Source organism: Atractosteus spatula, chromosome 8 (assembly GCF_055471065.1).
Source record: "Atractosteus spatula isolate fAtrSpa1 chromosome 8, fAtrSpa1.hap1, whole genome shotgun sequence".
Classification (NCBI taxonomy): Eukaryota; Metazoa; Chordata; class Actinopteri; order Semionotiformes; family Lepisosteidae; genus Atractosteus; species Atractosteus spatula.
Window position 1 is genome coordinate 25,436,553 of NC_142713.1, and position 17,072 is coordinate 25,453,624.

Genomic DNA, 17,072 nt, shown 5'->3' on the forward strand with positions numbered 1-17,072 from the left:
TAAGAAGTATAATTTGCTCTTTAGTTTGTTATGGGTTTATTCAATATTTCAACCCCCCAGGCTGGTTTCTTCAAGATAAGAAAACACCATGTTAGACTACTGTAAATCAGAAATCACAGCTGAACAAAAGTATTTGGGATTTGTAAATACGTGGCAGGATTGGATAGGTTATTTTTTGTAATACCTGTATACTGATGCAGCAAAAAATCTAACAACATACTGTAACATTCTGTATATGCCCAAAGAGCTATTGAAGTAAAAGGTAAATTATTGTGTTTTCATTGTGCATCACTATCTAAAAGTTATGAGGCCAAAATGTCACAACAGCTTAACCCTCAACAGTCCTGTGAATACATAAAATAAATAATATGCATATACTGTAGTACAAAACACAGTCATTCTAGACATGTCTAATTTCCTTGAAAAACACTGAATGTCTATCAGAAATATGAGTGGGTGTCAAAAAAAAAAAAGAGCTGGATATTGCAATGACTAGCTCTTGACAAATTGGTATTGAATAAACAAGATAAAATCATGGAAAGAATGGATTGGCACACTTGTTTTTCAAAGCCAGGTAATTACAGCTTTCTATAGTGCTTTTTTCAACCAGAAAGGAAAAAAAAACAACAATTTGTAGTGCTTTTTCATCTTTTATGGACAAAAAATCATCTTGAATAAGATGTCCATTCATCAAGAGAAATACTAAAGGCCAAGTGCAATGAAGCAGTGCTGTACATGCTGTGCTGCCACCTACACAGCTTACTGTGCTTGCTGATCATCTGTTCCCTCTTTCCAAAACACATGCTGAAAGATGGTGCTAACTTTATATTCACCTTGTGTCCTTCAGCCTTGGCCTGCCAGAGTGATATGAAAGATGAAAGAGGGTGGAATTACAAATCGTGGAAATGAAAATTCATGGCCTTTTTGAGGTAAACAATAACGCAAATTAGTCTGCATAAAAATACAGCCCTCTGTGTGGTTAACGTATTCAATGCAGAAATCTTAGCCGCCTTTGGAGTGTCTCCTGTGGTGTCTGCTCTTACCCAGCTCTTCTTCTTTTTCTTCTTGGCTTCCGCGTCATTGGCACTGCCAATGCTAGAGTGACTAGTCGCACTATTGATGCTGGACACACTGTCTGAAGAGTGTTGCCTCCTTATTCGCAGGTCTGAAAATTCAATAAGAATTCATTGAGAATTCTCAATTAATCTCTGTACAGTACAGTATGTACCTATTTAGATTTTTTTTCCTCCCAGCCTCTCTCCCATCTCTCATACAGATAAAAGAAAACACACAAACTTTCACAACATGAAAAATGTCTCTCTTTTTGTGAACTAAACAGTTACATACACATTGCATACTGGTGTGGCTCTGCTATTGATTCTTTTATTTATCATCATTTCTGAGTTAGAAAGGACACCACAGATGCTAATATCACAGATATTGGTAAACTGGTATTTTACTGATATTCTTGAATAGCCATTTTGGTCAGATTAATACCTGCATTGGTGAAAATATATTTATAAACTTAAGTCTTAATGATCTCAAAAGCACAACATTCTCTTGTGCAACCTAAGCTGTATTTAGGGCTTCAGATAGAAGCCATTTATATCCAGCAATTTTGTCTGTATAAGACAATGTTTCCTTCATGAGAGTAAAAAGGGATTAGACAGCCAAGATCACATGGGAGGGAAGAAATGTGCATAAGTTCCACAAGGGGAAGTTTTTGTGGAACGTTCAGAAAAAGAAAGCAGTATCTCTCTCTTGCAATGATTTATCAATAACACTTGCATTTACCTAACATGGACAGTATATAAAAGAGGACAGATTCAAAAAACACCCAAAGAACTGCGAGAATTCTTGATTTCTACCAGCACTGGCTGTCACATGTATTAGATGAAGGCCAGTCATAAAAAGTCTCTCCATGTCATTCCACATTCGTATAGAATTCAAAACATTTAAAGAACCACGTCTCTTATACAATGCCTTCCTTGTTCTTAAAAAGGCGGGGGTGTTTTATGAAACAATACTGTGTGGGCTGAATGGCAATGAATATCCGCCCACCCATGCAGCTTCAGCAGGTACAGTATATGCAGTATGTATTTCCATGAGTACCTTTATGTAAGTGGTCAGGGCCGTTCAGTGCAACCTGGATGGCAGCCTGTGCATCAGTGTTCTGTGTTTTCAGTGCTTCAATAGTTTCTCTCAGCTCTGCCAGTTCAGATTCCTAAGAGATTAAAATAAAAAACAATTTAAGCCTGCTATACATAGCTTTTTAAATACTTATTATCATATAGCTTTTCTGTCATCTTGGTGTAACTTTGCAGTCATCTCTAAAGTGCTTCTCTTTAGTTTTACATCAACTTGTACGTATTTCATTGCTACAATTTGAAAATTCCTTCTTATTATTAAGAACTGTTAAATATGTAAACTAGCAGAGTTTGTGAGCAGCTATAATTTGCTGAAAACAAAAATACACACTGCATTTGTCCTCAAACCTAAAAAACTAAAAGTAACACATGCACAACATACGTAAAAGGGGTAGGAAATGTATTTTATAATAAACTTTTGAGTTATTTTTACAATGTGCCTTTTTAGCTACACTGCATAATACATAAAGGTCAACTTACTAGGATAAGTAAGAGTAATGTGATTCCTTTTCCACAAATAATTCTAAAAGCAGTTATAGAGTTTCCTTTTACATTAATGGTTTGTTAGCTGATGAGACACATTTAACAAAGATTTCCCTAATAAGTTTTTTTCATGAAGTGTGGATTAAAACCATCAAAGATTGTTTATTTTAGCATGGAATGAAAGTAGAAAGAAAATCACATTTTATCTTAAGCATTACATATACGCAGTCTGCTCACTAATCTTGGTGTCAGTACAGTGCTCTGTTCTGTTTAAGATTTAGGAGACTAATCCCTTTCTAATTTAAGTATTTCTGTTTCCGTTAAGTTGGAAGAACAATTATTTCATTTATGGCTTGTGGTGGTACGGTAATTCAGAACAAAGGCTTATTTAAAAATTGGCGAACATTTTTTCCTTTACAGTGACACATGCATTCATTGCTGAAATTAGTAAAACTTGAAAAGCCTTGAATTAGTAAACATAAAAAAAAACATCTACAGAGTGAAGAAATGTAGCTGCAAGTTGTGAAAACACAATAATAACTACAAAAAAAAAAACAATTCTGCACTGGGTTAATAAGCTTGCAATAAGAAAAAAAGACATTCATAGATGATATCATTGTCTATCCACCAATTTGTTTTGATAAAAAACAGTGTAAAAGTATGACAAATTAACAAAGAAAAACTTGATTTTATCAGAGTTAATAAGAATTTAATTTTATTTAGAACCTTTTTTTGTAAAAAAAATCAGAGACCTTTATAATGATGGTACAGAGCAACTTTAATGTCAACAGTACATATGTAAAAACTTATCACATCTCTTTTGAAAGTCAATGGACAAGATATTTTTCAAATGACTCCACAATTTTCTTGCACTGTCCTGTCCATTCCCAATTTCTAATTTCACATCAGATTCTTAATGTTCAGATCTTGATATTGTTATGAAGTGAACATAGATACAATGGGGAACACCTGGCTTGTGTCAACATTTCCAGCTTCAAAGCAAAGGGATGTACTGTAGTGGTTCCAGATTCAGTGATCACACCAATCGTAAAGTTTATCTTAATTAATTAAGTTCTGGGTAAATGATTAAGTGTCAATCAATAAGTATTTGAACCTTATTAGGAGAGCTTGCTATTCTGTTGTTGTCAGGAACTTTGATTTGCTGTAAAGAATCCCTTGGTTAAAAACAACCTCTCCTGGTTAGTGGGTTTAGGGAGGGAGATACAGTAGGTTTCCATTTATTTGGCGCAGAGAGAGATTTATCCACAGGTTGTATTCTATTTAGTTTAGAAGGCAGGTTATCTCTTCTTTTGGCCTTTGTATGCATTATACTGTATAAGAGCTTGAATACATGGTAGGGGTCTGGGGTTTTTTCCTGGGTAGTTAGGATGTAAGGCCTATGGGACGCTTAATTTGTAAATCTGTAAATAGCATAACATGCATGCAGTACTGTATGTTTATGGTGTATGTAGGTCAGAGTGTATATTGTTGCTGTTAATAAATATCTGTTTGACTCAGTGTGCTTGGATTATAACTCTTTTCACCAAAGTTTTGTTCCAGAGAACAAAGAATTCATATGCATCTACTGTACCTCCTAATCATAATGATTATTTATTTTACTTATTGATTTATCCACTCGGTCATTTTCTGATTTTCTCCATTTTCATTACCCCTTATTTGTAATGTAATGTGCATTTCAAAATATTAGCAAGGATTTCAACTTAATATAAAAAACATTACAAATCACCAGAGGTTAGTTGACCTATTGTGTTCATCTTGCTGCTAGGATGGCTTTTCTTTCTGAGAATCTTTTCTGCAGTTCTTGCGAGTTCTTTAGGCCTTGAGGCAATAATGTTTGTATGAATTTCCTGCTTTTATTATATTACAGTTTTCCTAAAAATAGCATGCCGAAAAGGTTTAAAATCCTCATAATCAAAAACTTGTGTCAGATTTGTAACATGGAAATGCACAAAGAAAAGGCAGTGTACTACTCTATTTACTGTTTACACTACTGAGTGTGCTGTTCTGTTTCATTTTATCAGATTCATCCAACATAGCTTTAGCATAATCAGGCTAGAATTCACAGTAGCAAAGTAAAGAAATTTCACACATGCTTTGAATACATTAAATGAGACAATGACTATTTCTTGAGTTGTTTTCCATGCGAAACAAAGAGATACTGTCCAGTTCATGCCATTGGTATGTCAGGAAGGTAGCTCAGATCTAGAGCTACTGCTGTCTGCAAGCCCTTTTCTTTATTCTGTGAAACCCCTCATCCATTTTTATTTTGTGTTCGTGATCCATCCAAGACGGAGGGGACACATAAAACTTTTCTCCTACTCCTAACAAAGAATAAGCTAAAAGGGAATCCGACTGACCACATCTCGCTAAGAAGGCTGCTCTTGGCTACTCAGTCATGCACTGACTGCTCTGCTGGAGTAGTCAATGGAATATCAGGTAAAGCCTGTAAAAACTTAGATGGTTGTGCAGGAAGCACCGAAGAACCTTTAATGATTCCAAATTTGAAGATGTTTTGGTTTATGGACATACATACGATATACTACAGTTTGAGGTCTTAACTTAGTTGTGGTATTCCAATAACATCTTTCCTGAAGTCTGCTGTAAATGGGGTTCAGTTTCTAAGATGAATTTGAAAAAACATATGGCACAGGACAGGAGCAGACCCTAATATCCTTACAACTTAAGGAAAAATCCTATCGAATGATTCGCCTCAACTTTCTTAACAGAACCTGCATGACACCTGCTAGATGCAATTATTGGAATCTGGTACTCAGTCACTCATGTAAGCATTGTCCAGGGGGTGTTTAACATTTTTGGGAATACCCAAATTTGGTTATGTTTTGGAAACAGATGATTTTTTTATCACTACTCTAAATAGGGATGATCCTTGGTCTCCCTGAGTATATTTAGTAAATGATAACTTAAGTCTTTTTGCTCTTGCAAATGCAGAACCAGGTTTGGTTGGATGGTCTCACCATGTATATAAAACATGTTGCTAATGTCATTGTGGCTGACAAGATTATTTGTTTCCGAAGTGTTGTGTGCAGTCCTAGCCCAGGTCAAGAAATGTTTCAGGAAATGTAGCAAACAAAAGTGACAGTAGTAGTTGGGGTGATTATTCACTTCCTTCTCAGACATGGTCTATCTTAAACTGTTATTGTTGTTCTCCACTGACTTTCTTTTAATTTTGCAGCATTCTGCTGTATGGCAACCTTGCTCACAGACCTAAAACATCCAAACAACAAATTCTTATATTTTTATGCAGATGAGGCATTGTGTTTTTTCCATTCTTCTTGTCTGAGTGAATCCCACTACCTTGCATGGACTTTTTTAGACATCGACAGTGCACAAAGCAAACTAATCAAGAGAAAAAAACAATTTGCCATTGTACTCTTTATCATGAGAAGCAGACTCTGCATTTGCAATTTGATCTTAAATTTGACACACGTTTTCGCTGTGCGCCAGTATAAAATCGGACCTACCTTTTGCTCAGCTGTCATTGTCAGGCTTTGCAAGCGACACGTCATGTTCCCCAGGCTCTTCTCAAAAGCTGCAACCAGATGAGCCTGGGCCAAAACAAAATTACAGTATTTACTACTCAAAGTCAGACTTCTACTTCACATAAAGTGACATTTATTGTGTTGCACCTAAGCCACCTAAGAGAACTTAAAAATAATGGCATGCTTGATGTTGTCAGAGAAAGTTACATAGGATGTCTCTAGTTACATGAAGCTGGGTACTGGAGAAAAGATAAATACAGGTAAGTCACAAATTTAAATTTACAAGCATACAGTATGTGATTTGAAGACAACAGCAGTAAAATCAACTGCAGTTTGAGATCAGAACTACAGTATTTCATTTGCTCTAAATGACAGATTACTTCTCTCTGATGCATTCAGCTGCCTCTTCACTCCTTTTGAGCTCACAGTGAAGTTTTATGTTGCATGGCTTTTGACAAATAAAAGCTGTATTTCACATTCAATCCACAGCTTTCAGCTTCCATTTCATGAAAGAAGAGAAATTATAGTCTCGGCAAGAATTCTGAGTTCTGTTGAATTTATGCTTCCAGCTTCAATCATGGCAGTATTTATCTCCTTCTGCAACACTAGGAATAACAACTAATTTTTTAATTGTCACCTTCAGCTTCAACAAAAAATCTTCGTTATCCTAATGGCCGTCAAAATAAGCAAGCAAACCATTATAGTGAAACAATACAAGATGTAGACTGTGGTTTAAATAAGCACAGTGTTATGGTTTCTGAACTTACTTATACTATAGTTTGGGGATTTGCTTTAGTTGCTAGATTCTGAGAAAACCTTGTCTGTCATCTGTTGTGATAGGACAGAGGCAGACTCTTACATCCTTATAATAATACATAGTATCTGAAGAATGCAGAGCTATCCATAAGGATTGATCAATAGGCCCTTGTCAAAATGAGCTAAATTCTAAAACTAATACCAAGAAACACCATATCACACCCTAAATCTGTTATAGATTCCTACAAAAGCTAAGTGTTGTGAGTGCTGTGTCAAACTGTATTGCTAATTATGAATCATATTTGCTTCTGCGCAAGTACTGTACTTTCTGTGATTTTTTTATATCTAATGTTTTCAGTATAACCTTTCGATAAGATTTAGATAATTTCTATCTTTAAGACTGCATTTTAAAATAGAAGCCTGACTATTTATTTATGTTGCTTTAAAATGCTAACTCATGCTGAGCAGAATTGGAATATAGGTCAAAATATGTAAATAAAAACACTATTTTTATTTTGTTTTTGCATTGATGTCAGATAAAAAGAATCTACACTTATGCTAAATAGTACTTATGCTTGTAAACTGATCCTAGACACCTGGAAAATATATGTAGGAATGTGAGAAAAATGCATTAAATTAACTTGGAAAATATTTAAATATTTATGAAAATGGCACTGAACCAACTGTGCATTAAGGTACATACTGTATGTACATTTGCTACATAAATGGTGGTGTTAACAGCAATATTGTTGAAACAGAATTGCTCAGTTAACAGTCTTTTGGATTAATGTATGAACAGTGTTTCAAAAACTATTTTAAGTTACATGTTCAAACTTTACTTCATCTTAAGAAAATAGAAAGGCATTACAACCCAAACTAAGTGCAAACTAGATGCAGATTCTGGATATATTTTAGTATTATGACTGAGAAAACCCCCAGAGTAACAGTTGAAATAAAGTTGAAATCATTTTCAAAGTAAACGAATAAAGTCTATGAGATGAGTAGTAATACCCAAGCAATAAAATGTGAGTCATTGAAAAGGACTTTAAAAGTTTTAAAAGAAACTTAAAATGTATTCCAATGCATAATGTCTATGTCAAAATTATTTTAAATTTTTTGCTTAAAACTTCTGTTAAGATGCATTTATGTTTTTGGAGCCTTCTTGTACTGAAAATTATTATTAATTTTCAATTACAATTTAAACACTGTTGCTCTATGTTTAAATAATTTTGAAGTGTTGAAGTAACCTCTAGCCAGTTTATTAAAAACACAAACAAGCCTTTCAAAATCATACTTTGTGACGCAGCCTTATACACAAAATCTCAAACTGCTGAGTGCTTGCAACTATAGCAGCTGGGTCCATTCAGAACTGCAAACAAATGTAATGAGATCTTTCACAGTATCAACCCAAAAGGCAACTTTTAGCAAAAAAAAAAAAGATGTTAGATGTTCATTTAACAAACAGTTGACCCTCTACCCTGACCTTTCCTGATGCCAAACTCATGAACATTCACATAAAACCATTATTATTAAGAAACTGCACCCGCTGGTACAAGCAAACACATTTTAAATATCAGACAGTAAACCTGCACTATTACTACAAAAACTCCTATTCATTATGTCACAGCTAAGCCACATAATCTTTAATTTTACACACGTAGCTCAACTGCTTCCCTCATACTACAGCAATAACGCGCTCCACAGCAAAGGTTCCCCCACCTGCTGTGTCTGAAGGAAAGGCTGGGCAGCAGCCCACAGGTCTGGGGGACGAGCTGCTGACACGTGCCTGTAACTCCTGCTGTGTCTCAGCCTCTCACTTCTGTCATCCCGCCTCTTAGTAACTGGATAGTGATTAAGAACCGGCCACACCATGGAATTTGCCAACGAGTTGCCTTTGCCTTCCAATGACATTCTGGCTCTTCGCATGCATAGAAGTCCACACACCGAGACTTATCTGTTTACTAACTGGAGAGCGAGAGACAGAGTGAAGGGAAGGCAGGGCAGATCAGAGAGAGGGAGGGGCAGTCGTGTAAGTTCTGATGTGAGCACCTCTGTAATAACAGATGGAATGTAAGCCTGCATCAGGCAAAATACAATCTCATTTCTGCTGGCAGCTTTTTTTTTCTGCTAGGCCATTTCTTTGCACAAAAAATAAAAAACACAAAAGGTAAGTAAAAGGAAATCCTGGACATTGCACAACTAGAAGTATACACCTCTGTGAATGGCCTTTGTACTGATAGGTTTATTTGAACAAAAATGCTTTGGCCTCAATTCAAATGTAGCTTAAAGGCTGACAACTGCTTCTTATTCTTGTCCTGAAACAGGAGTTCAGTAACTAACACTGGAAGCTGATATAACCAAGGACACCTTAAACTAAAAGGTGTTATTCAGATATCACCTTTTCTGGTGTTTTAAAAGACCAGGTAAAAGAAAAAACTCAAGGTTATAAAACACTGACAAAAGATCCTGAATTAGTTTACTAAGGTCCATTATTGACATTGAAATAGCCTTATAGCATTTGAACATTGAAGTGTATTTCAAAATAATTTAATTTTACAATTAGAAAATCATCTGCTCCTTTTACCTCTAAATGCTTAAGACAAAGTCTGTATTCTCTCAATTCCTTTCCTTTTCCTTTAAGGTGAACTTGCAGTGATAAAAAAACATTGCATACCTTTCAGCATAAACATTTTAAATTTTGTTTTCCCATTACATTGATCAACACATATTAGCTTCATTATTTTAAGCAATGAATGTACCGGTACCAGTATTGAGATTGGTAGATGAAATGGAGTAGGAAAATTAGGCTTTATACACTTACTGTAAACGTTTTGATTAGCAGCATTAATATGCAGTGTTAATTATCTGTTCCTGATGTAGATAATTATAAACTGTTCTAACCTACTGAAACCTGAAAATATTAGAAAACTGGCTGAAGGGAAACCTATTAGAAAGTTAAAAACAAAATAAGCAACAGCAGCTCAATTGACTGCAAATTTAATCAAACACAGACCACCTTGAACACACGTAGTGGGATTCCTTTGTCAGGTTGCAGTGAACAAACTGCTCATTACACCTGGCAATGTACTGTATGTGTACAACTCCAATGGTGCGAAGAACATACTGTAGGCAATACCAAGGACTACCAAGCATTGGAGAAATGGTATGGTCAGATGAATCAAGGAATACCCTGCTGCACCAACTTAAAGAACTCTACAGCCTGGGGTGCTTGGTTTCAACAGCAAAGGGTTCTGCAGTTGTGTTATGTTGTGAAAAACTTCAGCAAAAAGACATTCTATTGTCCAAATCCCTTATTTTGTATTGAGTAATAATCTTCAACCCATTTTACAGGACTTCTTTCCTGCCAGGAGGTATCTTTCTAGTTGGTAGTGCATGACACTGAAGATATCCATACTGTATGTCCCATGAATATTTCATAAACCCAATAGAGATTTTAAGGGATAATTTTTGAATGTTGCCTGAGACAGCATTTTCTACTGTACCTCCATCAATGAGGCGTGAGTTTACTTTTATTGCCATTTCCCAACTGAAGAATTCCAGATGCTGGAATTCACTCATACAGGCTGTACTGGTCTCATGTAGTAGTAGTGTAGTGCCCTGTTAAATGACTGTACATTGGTTCAATGGTTCTTGTTAGAACAATGGTTTACATTGTTCTTACCAGAATTTAAAACACAAGCATAATGATAAATTCCATATTACTATGCTTGTTATTTTAAATAAAAGACTTATTGTTAGAATATGCAGCATTTCAAGTAAATTATTATATTGAGAATCATAAACTGCTGTAGGCACTTCTTTTTTATTGGAAATGAAAAGTGCTACTTCACAAGTTAAAAAAAATGAAAGTCAATGTTACTTTCATGACCAACTGAACTAAGAAAATTTGACAATACCCAAAGTTTAAAAGGTACAACAACAAAATTTGTTTGACTATCATAATTATGCAGTGCTTACTGTAACATGTTTGAGTATGAAGTACAAGGACCTGTAATGCATCTGTAGAAAATAATAGAGCTCACATCCCATTTTTGCATTCCATATTATCCCCTGAGACTGAAGAGCAACAAAAAATAAAAGAACACCAACATGGCGAGGAACTGCAAGGCAGCGAGAGTTTGCATTTCCCAATGCAATAAGTACACACATGAAAGCAATACAGATTCATGTGTTTTATTTCTGTTGCACTGACTGATGCATAAAGTGGTCAGACTTATCAGACCCACTTATCAGAAGCACTTCGGATATGCACCACCTGTGGATGCAGCAGACAGACGAATTATGCTCAATATCTCCAATCATGGGAGACTTAACCTGTGTTGACATTTCCTGTTATACACGGCTCAATAAAAGACCAAGAGTACATGGCTCCTGGAATGTTCCCAGCAGGAAAACTGCACCACAAAATCAGCTGGGTCTTCAAGGGATCCGCTGTTCACTGTACTCCACTATAACTCCCAGAAGAGGGGATGCACTAGTGATGCACGGGCCGGCTTTTTTTTCCCCCGCACCCACCCGCCGTTGTGAGAAATGAACCCGCACCCACCTGACCTGATCTAAAATCTTTTTTTTTTAAACTCGAGTCCGCCCGATCCATCTGCGCATCGCTAGGATGCACCTTTAGACCCCTACGCCTACTGAATCAAGTGTAACAATCCAACAACAAGATTATTAATTTCTGAGGGAGTAGCTGAGGAGTCGCTTTTACACACAATGTCTTACAATAAACAGTACCTGGACATCATCAAAGACCTGCACACATAGGTCCCAGCTTACTCTACAGTATATGCTGCACGTCTACAATGGCCATATCATGACTCAGTATTATTCAAGGTCCAGCATGATTGCAACTTGCGCATTAGTCGGATGAGATTAGAGTGGATATTCACACTTTGTGCTGTGGGACAACAGTATGAGAAGGACACTTTCAGGCTGTTTTCATTTAATCTTTGCTGGTATCAGAGCATGAAAGAGTAGCGGGAAATGAAGTTGACTGGCAGTGGGCATTTCACTGTTAAAAATTCAAACACCCTATCATGCAATTAAAATAAGGTTGTATTTAAGGCATACAACTTATAACTAGACTCATGTCTACTTATAACTTATAACATACTATATACAACTTATAACTAGACTCATGTCTACTTTTTTAGTCAAAGAAATAGGCATGCAGTATGTTATACATTTGTAAGTTTCTTCTGAAAAGTGTTATCTAGCCATACAGTAGCATTGTGCTTCAAGAGAAACTAACTTTCTACAAAAAATAATTACTATTTTAATCTACAAACAAAATCACAGGGACAGTTCTTAAAAAGGAATGTGAGCTCATCTTCACTTCGCCTAACTCTACAGCTCTGCATTTCCTTGACAGATACATTCTTAACTGTGGAACATGGTGATTAAAGAGATCACTACGATAAAGAATGTCTTAGTCTCTCCTTTTGATCACCCTCCTCACAGGCAGACAACTGATGAAATGTGCTTCAAAATTCAGAAGGGAAGGAGCCATTTCGGTCTTCCAAACTTGGCTTCAAGTCACTTCAAAACTCTGATTGTTGGAGAGGTTTGTGTGACTAATTCTTGTCTCACAGTAGCATATCTTTATCCGTCTAAGTTAACATTTCTGCCCACCTGTGTGCAAAATTTGTCACAGATGACAAAGGCAGAACATCTTTGGCATTCTTAACATTTGTACAATTAGCCAATTTGATCTGTAAATCAGGTGTGCAGGCACTACACAAAAGGACACAAAATAATTGATCAGGACATTCAAAATCCTGTTTTCATTAAAAAAAAACAATAGATTTGTAGAGTAATATCTATTGCACACAATAATATAAAAACAGCCCTAAACTACAATACGCAGTAATTTACAAGAGGTTGAATACTTAAGTTTATATACTATGCACTTTTTCTGTATATTGGCAGTTTTTTAGAAAGCATAATTTCTATTACAAATATGAATAGTAGATCCAATCAGTCACTTTACTTACGTTGGCAGACAGCTGTGACGTCAAAGTAGCAACCTTTTCCTGGGAGGCATCAAGTTCTCTTCGCAGTTTTCTAATTTGCTGTGAGCACACAAGAGAAAATTGTATGTCTCTGGCTTAGTCTTTTTATACACAGCAAAGTGAAATGTACAGTACTTTCTTAGAAGAAATTATTTTAAAAATCCAGAGGAAACTTTTACAGTAAACAATGCTGTATAGATCTGAGTCCTTCGCTTTCCATTCTAGAAAGTTTTAAAAAAGTATGCGTGCCACAGGTTCAGCACTCAATATAAATAGAAATATAATTAAATTACAGAATTAAAGACAGTGACAAAGCTTAAATGTAAATGGTAGATTACCGTAACATTTTGGATGGTTTGGACCTTAACAAAAAAAAAGAATAAAATTAACTCTATGTTGCATGCTACAGTTCCAAACAGCAAAAACTGTGAAAATTAGTCAAGGCAAGCAAAGAAATAATTCTGTTTTCATTACATAACTTCATAATCTGTCAAAATGGTTAAAAAATTGCACACAATAATATAATAATACCAACTAAACAAATACCAGCTTTCCCCTTTACTTTCTTTCATGCTGTATGTTTACAAGTATTTATACATAAAGAAATTCCAAATAATGAAAGATTACACCTCTATATATAGTGGAAAGGGTGTGTCCAGTTCAAGCGTAATTTCAAATTGAACACTAATCATATTATAGCAAAAATGGTTAAAATGCTGTTTGGAAATAAACAACATAATCAAAGTGATTAATTTATGATTCAGTGTTAAAAGCAATGCAACATAGGGTTAAACAGTTTTGCTAGGTGAATTTTTCAGTAGTAAACTATAATTTAGCAAGCAGCACTGTACACTGCTCATCAAAAAGAAATTTGATCTAGTGTAATCCAGCTGTGATTTTGATCAATGATTTTAAAAGTTGTTTTGTTTAAAGTGGTCATTGATATTTGTGGAATTAAAATCCACAGGCTTTATAATCTCTTGCAATTTAGAGACTGAAGAAATATTTTATTTTTAAGAAATAAAAAAGTGTAATGTTTCAGTAAATCTGGAATTCAAAATGGAAAGAAGTTTTGCAAAGTAATTTTAGACTGGATTACATTGAAACTGCATCCCTAATACCATTACAAATTTGTACATTATAGAGGGTTCCAGATAGGTAAAAGCATGCTGTATGCCTATCATAGAGGTATAACGTCAGCACAAAGTACTGGATATGGCATTTGCTGTGGGCTAGTGGGTTGTTGAAATTTTAACAGGTCTTAGTTTTAATAAACATTCAGTTTTTTTAAATTCAATTTTAATAAACTCGTGTGCCGGAAGACTGATTTGTTCCTAAGTTAAGTTGTTATATACAGTATACAGTACTGTATGTGTATATATTTTCTTACCTCTGAATGAGCCTTTTCTTCAGCCTACAATGAAGGGAAATAAGTAACATGTGAATTCATATTTGTGACAATTCAACTCAAGTAATTAGAAGTGTAAAGAAAAGAAACCATTGTAAGGCAAAAACAGGTGTGTATAACACAACCAAGCAACAAATCCTGTCATCCCAAAAAGTCAACCACACATTTATCAGAAAGGCACTTATTTCTGTCCAGAGCCATGGCAACCCAGAGCCAACAATGAAAGCATGGAGTGCACCCTGGATGAGTCTAGAGCAGGACACACACACACTGACAAGGACAACTTAGAAATGCCAATTAGTCTACCCAGCATGTCTTTGGAAGGAAGAGTAAACTGGAGCACCTGGGAGGCAGAAGGCATCCCAGTATGGAATCTAATAGAATCATGCCATCATCAGCAAACATTAAAACCTCAATTTTCACGGGTTCTAATATTTGCAGTTTCACCTATTCATGCAAAATGTTTAGTGACCACTATTTCTGCATTCAAGGACCAAATTTGCCTATTTGCGGACTGCACAATATGAGCACAAATGCAGGCACCCACTTGGATTTCTTCATCTTTAGCAACTGCTGACTACAGAAAAGCTTTTTTCACCATAACCTACAGTATTTTCTTCATAAGGTATTAAGTCCCACATTTGCAAATACTTCAAGGTATCAAACTCTTAAGAATACTGAGATTTTAGTGTACTTAGTTGTGGAAAGAGGAATCCAAGAATTGATCTACAGTACATGATAAAAAAAAAAACTTAGGGTAACAGACAGTGCCCACTGCTACAAACAGAGCTGAATGACCTTGAAGTAATAATTTCATTTTATCTGGATGTTGCGACTTCCTTAAAACCGACATTGTGATACTAGGGAAAACATGGTTTGTACACATGTTCCTTTTTATTATATATACTACATCATGAAGAAGGCACTCAGCACCGCTCAAATTAATTAATACCTTCAAGTATCTTCACTGAATGTTGGTAATTATTAATACAGCACTTTTTAAGCGAAGACCTACTGTATCAATTACTGAAGAGCATTGCCCACTGGATGAGACGTGCGAAATTGTTTCACCAACTTAATTAAGGAGGAACTTTAAAATAGGTCAGATGTCCAAGCCCAGGGCAGAATTTAGTCAGGCTATCAGGGTTAATAGAAAACAATTCCATGGGATTATTAATGACCCAATGATCTTGGTTTAAGATCTTAACCAAAGGAGAGCACTTCCTACTGTATAGCACAATGTTCTTAGTCACCATACTTAGGCATTGATTTTTGAAAGTTTTGGCAGAGATTGAGTAGTTCTTGCTTCTGGTCCACTAGAAACACTTACAGTAGGACTGTGTACGCTCTTTCCTTGAAGATCTCCTATCCCAGCAGAAACAAGTCCAAAGCTTTCTTAACTTCTGAAACCTGACCAGATCAGGCTAAATTATAGTAACACTACTGTCGCACTGGTCTAAGTGTTTATGTTAACATGTCTTTTGTTAGAAATGCAAATTTATAATCTACATAAATATAGATTGCACACTACTTGTACGGTACTGTATGTCAAGTATACCACCCATTCACCTAACTTCATACAAATCACAATTGCAGAGCAGCCTATCCTGGTAAGCACTAATACGTATCCCTTAACAAGAAAATTATTAATTTTGTTTTCCTAAAACATAAGGCCTTCTTTCAAAACTATAATTTATCTCACTATTCTTTCACACACTACTAAAAATGTTGCAAGTTTCCCTCAAATTTTCAACTTTTCCACATACTGTACTACAAATGAGCAGCTTCACTCACTCTTATATTTTATTCTACTGTATGTGGTTTGACCAGCTGTGAAAATTAAACTGTGCGGATAAATACTGCAATTTCTCCTGAGTCCAGAGACTGGGAAGTAATTCATACTATTTCACATCTATAAGACTAATGTACTAATAGTACTAATGATCTTGGCATTTATAAAAATCAAAGTAGCCTAAAACATGATTAAATAAGAAAATAAGCAGCCTGAATTACTTTTAATAGCTCAACAAATTAAACCAACATGATTTGTCCATGATAATAGGGGTCCTTCAGTCGAAACCTTGAGGGAGGCATCACTGAGGGTGACATGGGATGGGTGTTTTATGGGTGAAGAAAATATTTTATTTTTTAACATTTAAAAAGTCAAGATAAATGTTCTGGTAGACAGGAATTTTTAGTTTTCAACAAATATGAAAGTCTTTAACTTGTTAAACACTTGATTCATTAAAAACAAAGATCCATTGATCACAAGCCTAATGAATTCCGCTGCTCAATTTTAAAGTATGGATCTTTTAAAATTAAAACTGATTCTGAACAGATCACTTGTATTGTCAAAAAGAGCAAATCTCCCTAGCTGTTGATAATGAATGAGATAATGAAACAGATAATAAATACAATTGGTAATCATAACAAATTCATTACTTTTAATTTGTTGTACATTTAAGTGATTACGAACGAGTGATTTCGCCACTAGAAGTAGACTTTACCTTCATTCTCAGGTTAAGTGACCCATAGAATGAGAATATAATATACAGTATTATCCTTCCAGTAGAAACTTTGTGCACATTTATTATAACAAGCTCAGAATTCTCTTGCACTGGGAATATATAAGTGAAACATGAATGAACCACATTAGCCACATCCTTCTACTACAGAATTGCTTATAATTGAAGCTAAATTACAGTGTCAAACAGGTAGGAGCTGC

The 17,072-nt window shown here is 35.4% G+C and overlaps 1 protein-coding gene across 3 annotated transcripts in view; it reads right to left on the reverse strand.

The window, feature by feature from the left end:
• nav3 (neuron navigator 3) overlaps window positions 1-17,072 on the reverse strand; it is a 205,588-nt gene that overhangs the window by 25,094 nt on the left and 163,422 nt on the right. For all 3 annotated transcript variants that reach the window (XM_088923320.1, XM_088923319.1, XM_088923318.1), the window contains 6 exons: window positions 14,330-14,353; window positions 13,278-13,301; window positions 12,922-12,999; window positions 6,134-6,217; window positions 2,113-2,224; window positions 1,044-1,165 (listed from right to left, as the gene is read on the reverse strand). In XM_088923320.1, coding sequence (XP_088779446.1) covers window positions 1,044-1,165; window positions 2,113-2,224; window positions 6,134-6,217; window positions 12,922-12,999; window positions 13,278-13,301; window positions 14,330-14,353 — 444 coding nt within the window. The remainder of the gene's footprint in view (window positions 1-1,043; window positions 1,166-2,112; window positions 2,225-6,133; window positions 6,218-12,921; window positions 13,000-13,277; window positions 13,302-14,329; window positions 14,354-17,072) is intronic.